The sequence below is a fragment of the Bemisia tabaci genome, chromosome 5, assembly GCF_918797505.1.
Source record: "Bemisia tabaci chromosome 5, PGI_BMITA_v3".
In the NCBI taxonomy this organism is placed as follows: Eukaryota; Metazoa; Arthropoda; class Insecta; order Hemiptera; family Aleyrodidae; genus Bemisia; species Bemisia tabaci.
This window is the reverse complement of record NC_092797.1, coordinates 2,909,889-2,929,882: the sequence shown is the minus strand read 5'-3', so window position 1 is coordinate 2,929,882 and position 19,994 is coordinate 2,909,889. Positions and strand designations below refer to the sequence as shown.

The window sequence follows — 19,994 nt, the reverse complement described above, 5'->3', positions numbered from 1 at the left end:
TGAGAAGAAAAGGAGAAGCCCTCGGTCGGCATGTAACACATACAGGGTGAGCGAAAAGTCCCCGACCCCCCCTCTAACTTTTGAACGAATTGAGCTAAGGAAATGAAACTTTGGAAATGTTCCTATCTCAAAGGGGACCATCTTTTGAGGGGGTCAAAATTTTGGTCCCCCCCTCAGGGGGGGACAGGGGCCCCCAACTTTTTTTTTTCAAATAGCAACCCCTATCTTGTGATACCTCATTCGAAAGAGCATAAAAAATTAAGAATTTTGGCGCAAACCGCAGACCAATATCTCAATTTTTGACCGAGTTATGATAGGTCAAAGGTCAAATTTGACCTATTTTCAAAAAGTCATAACTCCGGTTCAAATTATCGTAAAGAAAAAAATAAAACGGGAAAATTTACCAAATTGTGTTCGCTTTTACGTAAAAATTGCAGAAATCACTTCGATTTAATTTTAAGGGGGGGCTCGGCCCCCAAATACGTCAATTCAAAGGTCATTCAATTTTCCTGCGAAATAAGCCAATTTCCTCTGGATTTGCCTCCACATTATCTCAGTAAGGTCAAAATCAGTTCAACATTACGTTGGCAAGTCCCCAAATTTCGGGAAAAGTTAAAAAAACGAAATTTAAGGTGATTAAATTTGACCGTTTAAATTTCGTTTTTTTAACTTATCCCGAAATTTGGGGACTTGCCAACGTAATGTTGAACTGATTTTGACCTTACTGAGATAATGTGGAGGCAAATCCAGAGGAAATTGGCTTATTTCGCAGGAAAATTGAATGACCTTTGAATTGACGTATTTGGGGGTCCGAGCCCCCCTTAAAATTAAATCGAAGTGATTTCTGCAATTTTTACGTAAAAGCGAACACAATTTGGTAAATTTTCCCGTTTTATTTTTTTATTTACGATAATTTGAACCGGAGTTATGATTTTTTGAAAATAGGTCAAATTTGACCTTTGACCTATCATAACTCGGTCAAAAATTGAGATATTGGTCTGCGGTTTGCGCCAAAATTCTTAATTTTTTATGCTCTTTCGAATGAGGTATCACAAGATAGGGGTTGCTATTTGAAAAAAAAAAAGTTGGGGGGCCCCTGTCCCCCCCTGAGGGGGGGACCAAAATTTTGACCCCCTCAAAAGATGGTCCCCTTTGAGATAGGAACATTCCTAAAGTTTCATTTCCTTAGCTCGATTCGTTCAAAAGTTAGAGGGGGGGCCGGGGACTTTTCGCTCACCCTGTATTAGCGCCTACATTCCTACAAGACTGCACGAATACTTCACGCATTGCGTCAAACACAGTGCGTTCAGCAGCGATCGTCGGCGTGAAACTCATAGCGCCTACAAACCTGTCAGAATACTTCACGCATTGCTCCAAACACGGTGCGGTCTGCGCGGCGCGGCGGCGGAAGTTAATATCATTAAACCACATTTATGTTTGTTCTTTCATAATTTTTTCGTTCATTTCTGATGAATGGAAGGCCTTGTGCACGCAGAGATAGGTTTACGAAACTTAACGTTCGCGCAAAGGTCCGTGAACTTTTGCTAGTAGTGTTGACAGGGCTTTCCAAAAAAAAATGCGTTCAACACCAGTAAACGCGTCTTATGCCTTCCACCCCCGCTGGCACGTTTACTTGATGGTTTTTATTAATGTTTCAAAAGGAATGAGAAGGGAGCGGCAAAATACAGGCGGCCCATGGGCGGCAAGTACGTAAATCCGGCCCTGCCTATACATTGGATATGTTCAAGAAATAGACTACAATTTGTAATTAGGAGCTAAAATTTCTGACTCATTCGTAAAAACACCTATGTGGGTAAGGAAACTAAAGATGGATACGCTGTTCCTAAACTGCGCCAGAAATGCTAGTTTCTAATCGCAAAATATATTCAAAATGACTAATAATACGGCACTAAGTGTGAAAGCGGGCTCGTTCCTATCGTTGCGCATTTGGTAGCTCAAAATATAATTTTCGGATGGATAAGCATTTCAAGATCTCGTAACATCGCCGAACAAAATCTCTGTGCGCTCCATCAGAGACGTGTCTATTCATCCGCTCTTATATTTTTACGTTTTTTAAGGGAACTGTTTTCACTTTTTCCGATTTTCCGCGACACCTCGGGGACGTTTCGGGGGTATCCGAGAGGGATTCGAGCACACACCCCCCCCCCCCCCCCCACGCTCCGAAAGCCCCAGTTTCCACTCAGAGCGGTGCTTATTCAAGCGCAATGATATCGAAATGCCACGAATAGAGACGATTGGCTCCCTTGACGATTGCTTTGCCAGATTTTGGACAGTTGGAAGCTTACCTCGATACTCAGAGCAGAATGACGATCGAGAAGACTTGTGTCGTTACTCAAATCGTCATCCCCAGTCGAAAGAATAAAACCTGAAGTCAGGATTGCAAAATTCGTATATCCTTTGTTGGTACGTCTATAGTGTTGTGCCTGCGGCTGTAACAAAAAGTAGATCTTTTTTCATTGCTATGCCCACAGCATGTCTACAACCGTGACGATATGTATGTCATCTGTAAATGAACACGTGTATTGGCTACAGCTGCGTCTAATCATACGTATTGAAAGAGATATGAACATAATTAAAAGATAGTAAAGAATCACGATGATACAAAAAAATTCGATGCATTGGTAACACTACTATATCCATTTTGCCCCGAGCCCTGCCATGCCTGCATTATCATAGATCTCAGGGTTCATGTTGGAATGGATATAGTTCTTTTGATTTCAAGGCGTCCAATTATTAAATGCCACGGAAAAAGTAATGTGGCTCTCTAGGACTTTGCAGGACGATTTGGACCGCGTTTAACAGAAAGGAACCAAGCCACATCAGCTATTGCCAAATTTAATTGGGCAATTTAATTTTTCACCTGAAAACGACTGTACGGATTTTTGTGAAAATTTCATTGCATCTCCTCCATAGCGCAAAGAAAATTCTTTAAAATTTTCAATGGAATCCGCACAAACGTTCTCACGTCAAAAACTAAATTGCCCAGTTAAAGGCAATAGCTGATGTGGCTTTCTGTTGAACGCAGTCCATTTGATTGAGGATTGGATCCAATTTTTGAATTCCAGGATATTTCATAAGAATTCGCACGAGCATCACACCACGCATCACGCTGTACAACGTCAGCTATCAGTCAAATTCAACTGGTCAAAACCGGTGGTTGCTATAGTCTAAGGGGGTGAATGATGCACTGACTACATCTCATGGGTTGCCATTAGTTGTCTCTTACTTACATCCCTCCCACCCATCCGCCTCCTCTTTTAGAATTGCTCCATCTCCTATTTGTCTCTTTTATCTATAGGGAACGTCCATTAATTGCGTGATCGTCAAAACGTCCATTAATTATGTGATCGTCCAAACGTCCAACGTCCAAAATTATCGTGAAAATAACAAGATTTTCCCTTATCGTGACAATAATTTTGGTGGAAGTTACCATACTGTCTGGTTGTGCCGTTTTTAACCAGAGTTTGGTAAATACTACCTATTTTTTCCGTGAGGACAAATAACTGAACGAACGAAACAGTGTGTATATCTAAATAAACTACAAAAACCCTCAAAAACATTTTCGGGCAAAAAATCCGGTCGAGGAAATTGACGTGTTACATCTTATTAACCAAAAACATTCCCTTTCACCCCTCCAAGAAGGTTGATAAAACTAAGTAAGTAACTATGAGATGACAAAAACCTCTCTTATGCAACTATACATGCTCAATGGCTGTCCTCATTGCATACACAAAACTTTGAAGGCGTTTCCACAGTATTGCTTTAAGCTGAGTCTAGCTATTGATGGTAATGGCCTTTAGACTAAAACTGTCGATCCGAGGGACATTAAAAACCACAATCTATCAGTATCTCCAAATTTTAAGTCTTTTCAATGCGCCCGTAGTATTTTATGTAAAATTTCGATTAGGAGACATCAATTGTGGTTCTTAATTGAATCATTGAGAATGAAAACACGGCAGCTCGGAAAAATTGTTTCATCAAAAACACAAAAAAGTATGCAATAGGTAAAGAAATTAGTCTGAGAAAAAGCCTTTTGGTCCCAAAGGCCAATTAGACTATATTTTTGCAATTAAGAAACGATAATTTATAGCCCATTCATAAAAACACTTATGCTTATAGGGAAACTAATGGTGCATGCGTCGTTTCGAAACTGAGCTAGATTTTGTATTTCTGAATTTCAAAATACAGTCAGATTACTTTGGGACAATTCAAAGGCCAAAGTTGACATACATGAGCCTCCTTCAACGGCTTTTATGGAAATCTGGCATCTTTAACAAAATTTGGGAATTTCTAAATTTCTTAGTTGGCTGTTTTTACATTCTCATAGATTCAACGTCGTGCTTTAGTGGTCCATTTGTTCGCAATGCGTTTTTGTGTCAAGAGTCTATCATTGCGGCGGAATCGGCTTGATCCTGAAACGAAATGCACTGAACATCGGTGCAGCAGACGGCGGGAGTCAGAGTACACGATGCAGATTTTGATTAATATAATTCTTAGGCGCGTTGCACCGATGTGGGTTAACGGAAGAACCGTTAAGCCCTTCCTCCGGTCGGTCGCGGTGCAGTGTAATGTGTAATTGAGCGCGCTTTGTTTACCGCCGTGCTCTGAAGTGCCGAGGTGCGATTAATCGACAATCGATACAGTCCCATTCAAATCTATGATGAGGAATCGATTATAAAGGTATAAATGACACATCAATCGATTCATCGCAAAGTAGGAATCGCCTATTCACATTGAGTTTTCATTGAGCTTACGCGCTTTTTAATCAGGAGGGACGTGCATCGTGCGAGAACGCACTCAATCAGGAGTTATGCGAAATGGGCTCAACTAATTGTCGGATGTGCTAAGGAAGAACGTCGTATGAACATTTAGACTTTGCCAAATTTTCCTTGATAAAATCTTCATTTTTGAGGAAGGTTGCTATTATTTTTCCTTGAAATTTTCAAACATTTTATATTGAATTACGAATAAAACCGTCGGAAAAATTGGAACGAGAAAATTTGTGCTTTATTAAAAGAGATGTGGCAACATCTGAAGATTCATATGACGTTCTTTCTTGTCACGATAGCTGCAAGTTTCCACGTTTTCCCACAACAGGGAAATAATAGAGCTCATCATGTACACGCATGATTTTTCTCGGTCTTCGTGCTTCTTTCTATGTACTGCCGCGCCGAGGGAAAAGGTCGTATGCACTTTCAAATGTTGCCAAATTTCTCGTGCTGAAATATGTATTTTGGAGGAAACCATATTTTTCCTTGAAATTGACAGATAGTTTAGATTAAATTGCTAACATAATTGTCTGAAAAATTTGATGAAAAATATTTACAACTTTTCTAACGAATTCGTATTTTATCAAAGTAAATTTGGCAATGACTGAAGGTTAATACGGAGCTTTTCTTTAGCCTGGCAACACATGAGTCGGTCGCATATGTCCTGGAATTATGTTTTGAAGGTTGTTTCATACAAAGTTTCAAAAAATTACGTTCCTCGAAGTATGAAGTTTCGACGTCCAATATCAACGGTGACATCGTCTTTTGAAAAGACGCAAAATGCCGTCATCCGAGGCATCATGGATGTATAGTATTCTATAAAAGTAACACGTGGTTCATCGCATGTTATCACAAACTGTGGTAACCTTAGAGACTTGCAAAAACTCACACTTAAAAAACTGAAAAAGTTGTTAAAAAAACTTAATAATCACGATGTTAGAAGTCAAAGTCGCTAAAAATTCATATTTGCAATTCAGAGTGCATACTTTTTGTGCAACCGATAACATAAATATGGGGGCATGCACGAGACTGGGTCCTCTGCTTAGATTACAGTCAGTGGCGTGGCGTGAATGATCGATTATCGATATCTCGCCATTTGAAGCTATGGTACAGAATCGATTACTAAGGTGTTCGCTGCGAACACCCTGATAATCGATCTTTTTTCATAGGTTTAAATGGCATAACAATCGATACATCGCAATTCACGCCACGCCACTGATTACAGTGACGCCCTCTCTTAGAGTGCTTTCCAAAAATCGATATGCTCAGGCTCACGTACTATCTGGTTCATTTTTAAAAATCATTTTTCAGATATAACAACTTATATCTCGTTAATCTCGATTTTTTTTCTGTTTCAGTTCCTGAAAAAGAGCTTGTTTTAACGACGTCGAAAGAGGGTAACATGGTGAATCTAACTTGCTCTGCTGAGGGAGTCTACCCAGAACCGAACATGACGATACAGTCTAGTGATAGGTAAATACAAATTTCACAAAATTTTATGATTTTTAAAGTCGCACTCACTTTTAAACGAATCTTAAATTTATAAAATGACTAAACCACTGGTACATCTTACCATGGCGAATTGTGGTGCACGAATAGTGAATACTTCATTTTCCGGCAGATTTTGTGGAACATCCTTAAAATTCATCGCATGCTCATCCTGAAGCTATCATAAAGCTCAATTGATAGGGTGAATGGGTAATCCAGTTATTTACTGGATTTGTCCCATTTTCTAAAATATTACAATTTCTTCCAACCCATGCCAATATAAGACAAATTAATGGCTCATTGAACGTTAAAGTTCATCCCTTTCAATAGCATTAAAATCGTTATATTTCGTTATTATATCTCGTTGTCTCGTTAAATATCGTATCCCGGAATTTAAACATTTGTCAAAAAAAAAAAAATAAAATAAAATAAAAAAAAAAAAATAAAAAAAAAATACTGGTATCCAGCATAGAGTAGAATATCCAGCAGTTTTAAAAAAAAGGTCGCAAAAATAACCTCACATTTGGAAAAAGTTTAATAGTTCGTGTTGATAAATACAGACGTCTTGTGAATATTTTCCGTGGAGGAAGTCTTTACAGTCATACTACATACTACTACAGTCATACTACATACTACTAGTCAGACTACAGTCATATTAGGTGCATTTAGTCATCCATGAATCAATAATGAACAATTCAATCTCCAAAATTTGTTGATTTTCCGTAAAGAATCTTAGAAAATCGATATAAACCGACCGATATATTGACTCGTCAATACTAAAACTCGATTTTGCGTTTAAAAGTACGTAGGAATCGGTGTGTTTATAAAATGTGGTAAACAACGATAACAACCCCGTAGACACATCAGTTTAACAATAAAATAGAGAAAATATAAGGCCGGAGTTTGACCCCTTTGCCCCCCCCCCCCCCCCCCCGTAACTCGAAAACGGTTCCTATACTCATCTTGATATTTTCTCCTGAGTTTTCAGTTATTATAAGCTTCCACTTAAACGTTGGTTCGATGGTAGAATCGAATACCGAAAAAGGGGCGAAAGTCAGCCTTTATTTTGGGAGGCTCTTTCGCAAAAATTAAAATGCAGCAAGAAGTCTAAAACTTCACAAACTGGGATACGAAGGATTAGAAGGACAACGTGCATACGCGCTATTTTTACTATTCAATGAAATTCGTATTCAAAGTTTCAAAATATAGTCAACTTTTTTACAGAATATATTTCAAGACTACTTTTAGCCGAGAAAATTAATTTATTTACTTTTTAAAACAATTGCTCTAATGCGCCTTGCCTTCCAAGTCCCACATCATGTGGTTTCGTAATTTTACCATCGATACGCCATTCTGATTTCACCATCGTTACGCTATTCTGATTTCAGGACGCACTCGGGTGAATATCTGGTGGATAAATTTGAGCGGGACGGTGTTTACGACATCATCGCCCGATTAGAAGTTTCCGAGGAAGAGTTGGACTCTCCGACGAACTTCGATTGTGATTTAGAAATTCCTGAAGCAAAATATTCAAAAAGAAAATCATTTACCTATCAACCGAGTAAGTATTTGAGAAAATTGAGTTTTTGTACATTTTCTTGACTCTTGAGGACTGCACAGCCATTTCATTTTTTCTTTGCGCATTGTATAGCTAGGGGTCCTCAAAAAGTGGTGGTTATTGTGTGCAGTGTTTAAAGTTAGCGAATCACTTGGTCCGGGGTTTTTCCATTTGATTGATAAAAGTTGGGTTTTTGTGAGTTGAAGTCACTTTTCAAGCATGATGATTTACTATTGAGGTCTGGGTATGGTGTCGCCGAATTTTCTTCAAAATTTCAGTCAGCCCTTCAGACCAAACTGAAAGGTACCACTAACGGACCGCGTTAAGCAGATAGGAACGAAGCCACATCAGCTACTGCCTTTAATAGGGTAGTTTTATTTTTTACATGAAAACAGTTGTGCAAAATTTTGTGCAAATTTTAGTGAATAATCTGCATAATACGAAGCAAATTCATTAACATTTTAAGAAAAATCCTCACAAACGTTCTCTTGTTAAAATTTGGCAATTGCTGGTACGGTTTGGTTACATTCTATGTCAAACGCGGTCCAAATGCAGTATCCAAATACATTCCTTCGGAAAAATAGTGATTTTGAATGTTAGGATGTCTCCAATGATGTAATTGAACTCTGTTGCTTATTTAGACTACATTTTGCAATAACAAAATATACCATTTCCATATGAGCCCTATTTTTGTATAAATTCATACTTTCTGGGGCTCATGCGGAAACTGAGACACGCCCTTACATCAGAGGAGTGACTAAAGGAGTCAGGAATAGTAGTTTCTTATACCAGAATGTGGTCTATTTGAATCGCCTCTAAATTTAAGTTGAAAGTTCTTTGTTTCATAAGCTCATTTGTCAAAGCACAACGAGAAAAAAAATCGCTAGCGAACTCCCTATACATAGGCAGCACAGATGATAACTTTTTTTTACTCATAATATAACCAATGTTTAGCACGAATGCTTTAAGCTCTCTCAAATATTTGATCAAAGGCTGCGTATCCTTAAAAAAGGGTTGCCAAACAACTCGATGTCAAGTCCTCATTCCTGCTCTTAATATCTGGGGCAGATACGTACAATCTGCGGAAACAATGGGGGGTAGTCACAGCCTTTCAATTCAGGCCAAAGAAAAGGTCAGAACATTGATACGCGAGCACGGTAAGTGGTGCCGCGTGTGAAATTCATTTGAAGAGGCAATAAAGACTCGTCAACACATCATCAAATACCGGGGGAACATTTAGAAAAGGTCGAAAATTTTCATCGCTGCGACGCACGGCAAATCGAGCGTGTGGTCGAGGTTGGACGTGGTTGGGAAACTTTAAAAGCTCATATCTTCACCGGTACAAAACGTAGACACCTAAAAATGGTTTTATTGTTTTTCTCGGAAATTTTCCTTTAATGTGCACCCCTTTAAATTTAATTTGTAACAAACTAAACATCAAAATTTGCAATTTTAGTAAAAAATGTCATGTCCGTCCACTCTCAGTGGCTCTTTTTACTGTGCGGTGTTGCTTCGTTAACAAGAGTCGTTTTGCTGTTGCTGTATTCAGCAATAATGATATTCTAGATTTGCTTGCAAAAATACAAATGCGTCCTCTCGTGCCAATGATCCGATGTGTCGGTGATTTTCGATTTAACCAAGTTTTTCTTACTTAGAATTTGATGAATACACCAGAATCGTCGGAGGTTTTTTTAGCCTAGGGTTACACCCTCTGACTCGTCGGTTACGCCTTAGTCTAATTATTTTATACTACAGAAAAAGATTTGTTTAGGCTATTTATTTCCCCCGTCTGTTTACACAGAACTAGCAAAAATGTTCGAGTTTTCTGTAACATATTACAGCAGCACATAACAAGAAAACACTTTGTCTAAAACGCAACTGAACTCCAATTTATATAGCCTCCCAAATTTTTTGCATAAGGTGACTGAAATCCTCGGTTACAGGCGCTGAATACCGGTTCAAATAACCAAATTTTACAGTCATCAAACTGAGACTCTCCGAAGTCTTCCCTTTCCTACCACAGATTTTGATCACCTTAATTGATACGGTCTTATAATGACCTCAAATACTTCGGTGGGAAATATGAAACAAATTTGGTTGTTTTAACTGAAGTTGTTTTCTTGCATGAGGAGCACGTAGGAAATTCATTTCTTACCTACTCAAGCAGCAAATTATAGAATTTCACGGCAATCTAGAGGCTATGGAGCCGGGAAACCTTAATTACTCTTTTATTTATCAAGATCTGTGGGCGCATATCGCGAGAAACTCTCGTCCTAGCGTGAGCCTTCCAATTCCGTGTGGATTAGCACGCGACACATTCGCCTGACGATTAGCTGTGACAAATTGTCCGTGGGTCGAGGGTAAGACGGACCCACTAGGAAAGATTGCTCCGTGATTTTTTAATGCAACTTTTGCAGCTTTTAAGCTTGAACTTAAATGTATTCTGGAATTATAATTCCATCTCATCAACCTAAGTTACACGTTCGTGTGAACTGGTAAAGCCTTAAAAGTTGGAACTCGGGTGATTAGAATTGAACCTGTCATGAAAAATACTCGCTGGGGGTTCTTTCAGTGGTGAAATCCTTCGTTTCCCAGACGAAGAAACGAAGCTTCGTTCCGAGATCACACAATTGGCTCGAAGTTCTATTTTTTTTACAAAAATACAACTGCATAATTTCTGCACAAAATTGTTCTAGTTTTTTGCGCGCCCAACTGATTCTCGGTAGACATAAGATATGTGAGTTACATTTTGCAACGTTGCATTGTCCTTACGTTTTTTCGTCTGAAAAACGGAGTAGCCCGTCTTTTTCGATGAGTGGCTCGTCTTAACTTTTAACAAGCTTGTCCTGTTAAAAGTAAAAAATAAAAAAAAAATTGCACGTGCAATAAATGTGATGAAAATCTATCCTTTGTCCAATGGATCATCAAAGGATTTAATCCATCACCAGCACTTGTGCCACTGAAGCCTTTCATTTTAAACAGTGATCTGCACGAGCATAGTTTTGGTGAACTTCAAGTCGTTTCTGACTCACCTCTTCAACGCTGAGGTATCACTGACAAGCACAGATTCACCCGATTTGTACCGGATTAAAAATGATACCCACGGAATAAGCCTATTGATACCCCGGATTTTCACCTATAAATTGACAACCTCCTCTACACTGTTGTATTATGGTGCACGATCTAATTCATTCATACACACACGATGAAGTTTCAAGATGGTGGTATGATACACTCGAATCTACGAGCTAATAACTGAAATTGATAGATAAAACGAAAGATAAAGAAGACACGGGGAAAATGCAGCGAGCATGTTGGTTGAAATGGATGGTTCTTATAGACTTACGGGAGAAAATACGAACCATAGGGTCTCTCTTGGGTTGCCGTTGGTTATTCCTTTACGTATCTCATTCGTCTATTGCAATAACCACCAGCTTCCACCAATAGGATCGCTACATATCGACGGTGAAAGTCGGCAATCACATAACTCGGTTTGCGACGTCGCAGACTTCCTGTCATACTTTATTTTTTAAATGGAAAACTACTCAACGGCAATTCTTTAAAACTGTCATGATTTTTCTTCTCAATGCGAAGAAAATTCTGCAAAAACTTCAAGAAATAATATCAATTTGTTCTCCTTTAAAAAAATGACGTAGAGGCGGAGATTTTCAGACACCGCAAACGAGTTATGTGATTGCCGACTTTCACCGTCGATATCTTCTGTACCTATAGCTTTGTCTATCGATTTCAATAATCACCCCGCAAGACGCTTTTAAAGACGTTTTGGAAATACTAAACTGGCACAAGAAGACTTGCCAGTCATATTGAAACTAACTCTTCTGAAAATCCGGCAAGTTGGCCCGTCAGATCGTCGGCCCTCTGAGGTAAGGGCGTAGCTCAATTCCCGCTTAAACCCCAAAAATAATGGATCCATATGCAAAACAGGGTTCACGCAGACATCGAGATACGCCCTTGCGTCAGAGGGGCGACGAGGTATGGTTTCGGACTGGGACGTAAATCCGTGGCAGCTTGGGCGGCGACACCGAGCGATGAATGAAGATGTGAGAAGGAAGCGTCCATTATTTGAGCATAATCTTGGCCGGAAAAGGAAGCGGGGCCCAACTGCTCCGGATCGCGACTACGTCATAACTCACACGCCAGCCATTTCCGGTCAGCGCCCGGGTCCTACCCCAACCCTCCGCCGTGCTCGGGAAGAACCCCGCATGTGCCGCGGATACCCTTGTAACGTGCGTTGTTTTGACTTGGAAGGGTGGTCCGTCTCGGCGCGGGAGAATAGAATAGGATTCCTTTGATCAGAGGGGACGGTAAGCGAGGCGACACGCACTCTGCCCGATGGAGCATTGTCCCCGATCCTAAGGAAAAACTAGTGGCAAGCTGACAGCACTGTTTAAATTCATAATAAATATCGATGCTAGGTGAGGCAGCCTAATCTCATTTAGAGTCGATTTTTTTTATATACATTTAAATAAAAGAGGCTGCCAATTTTTTTGCAAGAATCGTCAGTAAGAGAAACGGAGCATAAACATTCGGACGTCACCAAAATTCTTCCATTCAAGGATTTTAAATGATATAATTTTGGGCTCGATGCGAGAAATTAGTTCACGGAAACAAGGTCTATTAAAAAAATTATTTAAAATTTTAACTGGAAAAAAGTCGCCTGAGTCTAGAGTCCAGACTCTTAAAAACATTGACAAGAAAAAATACTCTTGATTCAGTCGGATTTTTGCTTGAATTGAGAGCCAAGCCTCTTAATTTAAGCAAAAATCCAGTTGAATCAAGAGTATTTTTTCTTGTCAATGTTTTTAAGAGTCTGGACTCGACATTCAAGTGACTATTCTTTCCAGTGTTTTTAGGATAATATGTTCCTTTTAAAGCTACAAGCTTCCTACCCAAAATATCATAATATCCAATAGAAAGCCGACGACGCAGAATGCAGAGGCTGGAACAATTGGACTACATTTTGCAACTAGAAACCACAATTTCTGGCTAATTTTAAAAACATTACATGTGCCATTAGTTATCCTATGTAGACAGGTGTTTTTAAGTATGAGTCGGAAATTTTGGTTCTTCATTACAAAATGCAGTCAAATGGGAGAAGATTTTGCAATGAGGAACTACCGTTTCTGGTTCATCCGAAAAAGCACCTATCTACAAAAAGTGGGAAAGGAGGAGGAAGAATAATGGGTAAAAGAGTAGAGGAAAAATAATAATAAATTGTCTGCATAGGAACATGAAGAGCACATGCGTTGCTTTCAGAATGTGCCTGAAATATTAGTTCCTTATTGCAGAACGTGGTCCAATTTTTATCGCCCGGAATAAATTAGAGCGTAGGGTTGAAGTTCCTGCGGAGCCCCATCAAATCACGCTCTGTTTAATCCTCGCTGAAAAGGACAGGGAATTGAATTTATTATCATTTTGTTTTATTAGATGGCGACTTGTGAGCAGATTTGCCCGCTTATTAATCCGTTTTGCTCAAGTTTGGTCGAGACTAACGCTGGAAGTTGATTTTTGCGCGCGCTAAACCGCTTTAATGTTATTTCGCTTTATTATTGTCATCGCCCGCCCGATCCTGTGAAGTCATTAAAACTCAACGACGCTTCATCATGGATTCATTTTAATCCCAGTCAGTAAGCCCTCATTGCCCTCCACCCCCGCTTTTGATGAACCTTTTAAGGGTTATAGCATACGTGCCCCGTGTCGATGAGGAAACCCAACGACCCTCCTTGAGCATTCCTTCAGTTATCCTCACATTTTCTCGAATTGAACTGTTAATTGTGTGACGTAATCGTTTTTACTGTGGTATTAAACTGTCAAAAATGATAATTATGATGATAGGAAGGAAGCTCATTGTGAGAGTAAAACGTTTAATCCTGTGCGCATAGAAGGGATGAGATAGGTGGGATTGAATAGAATACATGTATAAGGGAGAGTATCGCCATCTCTGTGCCGCTCTCTGATTGGTTCATCAGTTCTATGGAGTTACATGGAGTTCTAAAGTTAGGACCAATGTAAACAAACCCGACCTAGAGGGACACGTATTATTGGCTGAGAAATGAGTGATAATCATACTCAAAGATTAATTTTTGGCATACATATTCATCTAAGTTCGATCCGAACTCAAGTTAGAAGTTGGATATTAAAAAATGTCCACCACATCCAAAATCACGTCTAGAACTTTGTAGAACTTTGTCAACATCTTGTTTGTTTGCGTTGGGGCAACTTTAAGGCTCCATGATAGCCGACCAATCAGAGAGCGGCACACTTTTTCTGTAGTAAAAGGATTGAGATGGCCATACTCTCCCGTACACAGGCACTCTAGGATTGAACGTATACTGGACAAAAAGGTTAGCGGATTTCGACTCAGCTAACCAAATTTGGTGTTGCACACAAACTTATTGGTTTTGCACAGTAAACTTATTGGAGTTGTGCTCCAACTTATAGATTTGAATATCACAAACTATTACAATTGTAGCTCTCGTTGTACCTCCGATATTTTTTCTATACAAGTTTGTTTAAAAAAAGCGAAAATGTAAATACAAAGTTTGTACATTTGTAGATACATGCGGTATATCGACGGCTGAAGTGCGATACCACGTATCTTCATTTGCAACATTGTAAACTTCCAGTCATGCTTTATTTTTTCCCCGGAAAACTGTAGTCAACGTAATTTTTTTAAAACCTCCTTTATTTTTGTTTTCTGTCACTCGAATATTCTGCATAAATTACATGCTATAAAATTGACTTGCTCCTCTTCAAAAAAATAAACTAAGAGCGGAAATTTTAAAACACCGCAGTGTAGATACACGATGTCACACTTTAGCCATCGATATAATTGTTTCAGTATCTACGATATTTCTGATACAAAAATTGATTATAAAAACCATCCAGAAAATTCATGATTTATGGGTCGAAATTAGGCAGAGGTGATTATACGTCGTTTTTCCCTAGCGTGCAGTGTAGCGCACATGTCACTCCTGATGATTGTTCGAATAATAAAGGTATGAGGACTCAAACAATCGAGGCAGCCTGTAATTGGCGGTTTAAGTCCACCCGCTATGTTCGCTTTTACGCGGGCGCCTTTAATTTGTTTGCAGTGGTGTGTTGTGCCTTATGCGATCCATCAATTGATCCTCCATTTAAACTTGTGAAAAAAGATCGATTATCAGGGTGTGCCAACATAATCGATTCTTTACCATAGTTACAAATGGGGTAATATCGAAAGTCGACGAAACACGCTACTGTTTGTTTGTCCGTCATGCAAGATTTATTTTCACCCGCCGTGACCGAAGCTTTAATTTCGTCCCTTGAACTTCGCTTTCCGATCTGCGGGTCTCCAGGGACCCCCTCTTTACTTGTGTGTTCGTTTGACATAACTCAAAAGCTGCTTTTTGTGCCGTTGTGTTGAGTTTGTTTGTATTTTTGTTCTTCTCTTTGTGGTGCAGGGCCTCTATCCTCAACACCAGACCCGCTTGTGACTTTAACGAGCAATGCCAAGCATAGAACGTACCTTGGTAAGATTTTCAAATTTCGCTTTATCTGCTCAGCTTGCCGACGGGATGTTTTGCGCGGTGGCGTGGCGTGCTCTGCGATGTATCGATTGATCTGCCATTTAAACCTATGGAAAAGGATCGATGAACAGGATGTTCGCAGCGAACACCTTAATAATCGATTCTTTACCATGGCTTCCAATTGGGACGTATCGATTATCGATCATTCACGCCTCGCCGCTGGTTTTGCGCTGTTTTCCTTGCATTTCGCGTTTTGTTGTTTCGCTTTGCCTTGATTTTGATTTGCTGCCTGCTATGTTTGCATGATAGCTTGGTGTTTAAAGGAGTTGGGATTCACATTTTAGTGTTCATTTTTAAGAGAGGAATAAAGTTCAGTGTGACGTAATAGACATGTGAGCCCGGACAGCCATGGGCATGGAGCTGTACAGTTCTTGTAAAATTCCAAATGCGCAAAGGTCTACAAGCGTAAGTACCCCAAAAAAGCGAATGAAGATTTGCGCTTTTGACGTGATGAAAGTAGGAGTCCGTTGCGCAAATGGGAGCCCTTGAAACTTGAGAAAAGGAATCAGGATCAACTTTATCTATCTTGGAAATTTGATTGCAATGTAACAATATTTTTTAATTACGTGATATTAACTAGTCTCTGTCCAAAAAATAAACAAGCTTAAAAGTTTAATGAATATTTGTGTGATGGCTGTTCGGCAGCGCAAATCCTCTCGATGTAGCCCGCTGCCGCGGCATGGGTGAAGCGGTGAATGCCTGAAAAGCCAGAACGCCTTCAGTTTTGAACATATGCAACACGGACATCCGTTGAGCCCGAATAGTTGCATCAAGGCGTTTAATTGCAATTCATTTAGTGATCGTTGCATGTGATACTGATTGAGGGTGCTCTTTTTCTTTCTCTTTTATTTCAGGGTCGCATATTGGGTCGATAAGATAACCTATTATAGATTTTTATCGTGTCATTGTCAATTTTCTGAAGTATGTATTGATTGGTTTCAAATGTACCACAACGTTACCGATCCTTAATTTATGCATCTGAGCAAGAGTAATGCATATGAGTAAAGTTCCCGATGAGATACGCAAATATATCTATCGCACATCTTAAGTTTTTTTGTACTCACATTTACTTACAGTGTCCGCCATTTATTGGTCCTAAAAGCTCTATAAAGCTGCAGATGGAGGAGCCAATCAAAAGCCGTATCCTTATGGCGATACTACCTCTTTCAAGTAACTCTAAAAATAAGGTCCGAATCAATGGTCAATGTAGGTCACTTGGGTTTTATATTTTCAAGGTTATCTCCTAGCATCGTCCCTACAGGAACGCGCGCTGCACAAGATAGAAAAGGAAAGGAGGAGAACGGACAGAGAGCCGATAGGGGTGCGAGAGAGAGGGCCTTCCGTTGGCGCGACCTCACAGGTTGGGCGCAATGAGCATTGAGCACCAGCTGTTGAAGGGTCTTACAATTTCCGGGCTCGATAAAATGTTATACTGAAAATAGTTTCCGGACTTGAGGTTTAAACGCGTATAAATTACTTTATAAACTTTTACCCTGCGTTGCCGCTCCGGAAAATTGATATACCTGCTCTGCCGTGTTAAGGAAGAACGTCGTATGAACCTTCTGGCGTTGCCAACTTTCCTTTGATAAAACTTAAATTTCGCAGTGACTATAAGAATGTTTTCTTCCCAAATTTTCATATAATTTTTTAAGCGACTTTACGTATAAAGTCCCTGAAAATTTCAAGGAAAAATATTCATAATATTCCTCAAAAATAATATTTTTTTCGGAGTAAATTTGCCAACTCTTGAATGTTCATACGACGTGTTCTCTTAGCACGGCAGTGATGGTGTTCAAGTATTCTGTAACGTATCCAGGGCTGAATCTACACTTTTAACGCTCTAGGCTGAACTGTGGTTGGAACCCATGGCACCCGTAATGTAAATGCTGTAAATGGGGGCAGGAGGTGAGTGGATATCCCAGCCCCCCCCTCCCCGGAAAGGAGGCTGATAGGTGTGTAGGATGACGCGGAGAATGTTTAAAATCCACCTTTAGAAAAGCATGTCTTTAAAAATTTTGATGGTACCCCTTGCAAAAAAATATAAACGCCTGAGAAAACTGGATTTAGACTTGAAAGTGACAGAAGATACGAGGAATGTATTTTTATTACACAGGTACTGACATTTTGGAACGAAATCTCAAACATTTTGCGCCTATCAGAGGGTTGCGCTCTAGCCTATGTAGCTTAATTGAAAATCCAGTCCTAAGTGGTTAACGCTTTCTTTGACCAGTTCGCATTCAAAAATTTGACAGGTACTTTGAGCGTCTTGGGAGCAGTAAAATTTCAAATACATCTTTCTCAAAACCAACTTTATCCCTGCACGTCTTATCCCTGACGAATCACCCAGTTTCGCAACACTGTGTGACTTCCTCCTCCCTTTTCGAGTCGCCGGTGACAACACGGGCGCGAGGCGATTCCCCCGCCCCCGCCCTCCCTCCCTCCCGCACCCCTATCAGTGCAATCTGGTGCGAATTAAGTGCTCACACGAAGTTGGAGCTCCGCCCCCTGAAATCTCAACTGCGTCGCCTCGCTCCCCCGCTTCATTCCGGATCGGCTTACCCGGGCTAATTACCTGTGCATCTCGCATTGTGAGCCACGTGACAGGTGAGCCCTTCCGACGCCACGGCCACGTCACGGCGAAAATCCACCGGGATCCGGCATAGAATGGTGAATGCAAGTACGTGTGCTCGTATTGGATTGACGGCCGACGAAGCGCCTTCAATTGGAGTGGATGCAATACGCGTGAGCTGCGTGTGGTGTGCATGTATTGCAGGCGTTTTGATTGCAAGCATTTTCGATGAATGTATTCTCTGAAGCATCGTCACGGTAGAGCATTGGTTTTTCTTTATAAGAGAATCGTCTTTCATTAAGATTTTTTTTTAAACCGCGACGAGTTTTTTTTTTTTTTTTTTTTTTTTTTTCCAGTTGTGTGTACCTGATCTGTTTTTTGTTACTCTTTCTCTTCTTTAAATATAAACATAATATAGTTGAGCACTCTTGTAATTAGACTACGTGTGGTAGTGTTATCTAGTTAGCATTTTCATTTGGATTAATAATCGCACGTATAAAATAGGGAAACAAAATGTATTGGATCCAGAGTCCAGACGCTTAAAAAATTTGATAAGATACAATGCTCTTGCTCCAGTCGGATTTAGCTTGAATCGAGGGCCAAGCCTTTTACTTTAAGCAGATTTCCTTTTGATTCAAGCAAAAATTCGAATAGATCAATAATATTTTTCCTTGAATTTTATTTTAAAAAGTCTGAACTTTAGATTGAAGAAACTTTGTTTTCTAGAGCACACACATTCTGCCACTAAAATGCTTAAAAATATCGAATGAAACTTTGACGTAATGACGTTTTAAAGAGGTACACGGATTTTATGTCCACTTTTTTTACGTCCACAGACTTTTCGTCCACAATTTTTACGTCCACAGTTCTAAAGCCCACACTATTGTTCAGTCCATTACTTAAACGTCCACTAAGTTAAGTCCACAAATGTAAAGTCCACTAAAATCAAATTCAAGCGTCATATTTTAGTCCGTGTGTAAAATTATATTGACAATATCGAAATGAGAAAATTAAGAGAGAATGAGGTGTTGTTATCGTAACTCATATTTTAAATGAAATGTTAATTTCTTCTTTTGATTCATCTTTTCAAATTGTCTTTGGTAAATACTTGGTTTCATTTCTATCCTTGAAATTTCCGATATAAAATATGCCTTAAATGTACATTCTTTTTTTTAATGAAATTGATTACTTCATTTTAAAAACATTTACATTTTTAAAACGTGGTAAATATTTGTAAAATCTTTTCCAAGCAATGGCATCGATATGAATCTCAATGAGCCGTAGTTGCGATGAAAGAAACTATACAAAAATTAATAAAAGAGGAAAAAAACTAAGAAACACGCAATTTTTTGTTTTTAACTTATTTGAACATCGACCTCCTTGAGTCAAATACGTCCAATTTTGAGCGTTTGGTTGCGCTTACACCACGCTGTAGCACAGTAAAAGCCCAAAACATAAAAGAATAAACATTGAATGCTTTGGAAATCATTAAATTTGACACGGAACCACTATTATATTTACAAAAAACACATTATATTTTCCAGTAGTACATATTTCTTTTTCATCAGTTTAAAAGAGAATAATCAATGCAGAGAGTGCAAACATTTCAAAATCATGAGTTGAAAAACGCTGACTCCGCGAGTTTAAATATTAGAGCCTAACACGAGCGGAGCGGCGTGTTAGCAGCGCAGAACGCGCACTGGCGCCTACAAACCTAACGGGATACTTGACGCATTGCGCAACGCGTGAAGTATCCCGTTAGGTTTGTAGGCGCCAGTGCGCGTTCTGCGCTGATTGCCTGCCGCGCCGCAACGCTTTAAGCAACTATTTCGCGTCAGAGGCGTTGCACAGTATCCTACAAGATTGAAGGCGCACGAAATAACTAGTTAAAGAGGACTTTCAATTTTGACTGCATCTGTTACTGAAAAATGTTTAATTTGGCATTGGAGTGTTTCATAGGTTCCCGCTTTGGTTTTCATCTTATCATATCCGTACAGTGT

The 19,994-nt window shown here is 39.5% G+C and overlaps 1 protein-coding gene across 2 annotated transcripts in view; it reads left to right on the top strand.

Annotated features, from left to right (window-relative positions):
* The window catches only part of LOC109037368 (uncharacterized), a 212,774-nt gene that overhangs the window by 187,011 nt on the left and 5,769 nt on the right, over positions 1-19,994 (top strand). The window contains exons 3-5 of one of the 2 annotated variants that reach the window (XM_019051981.2): positions 6,149-6,263; positions 7,667-7,839; positions 15,300-15,368. In XM_019051981.2, coding sequence (XP_018907526.2) covers positions 6,149-6,263; positions 7,667-7,839; positions 15,300-15,368 — 357 coding nt within the window. The remainder of the gene's footprint in view (positions 1-6,148; positions 6,264-7,666; positions 7,840-15,299; positions 15,369-19,994) is intronic. The other variant, XM_019051990.2, reaches the window with a different exon arrangement.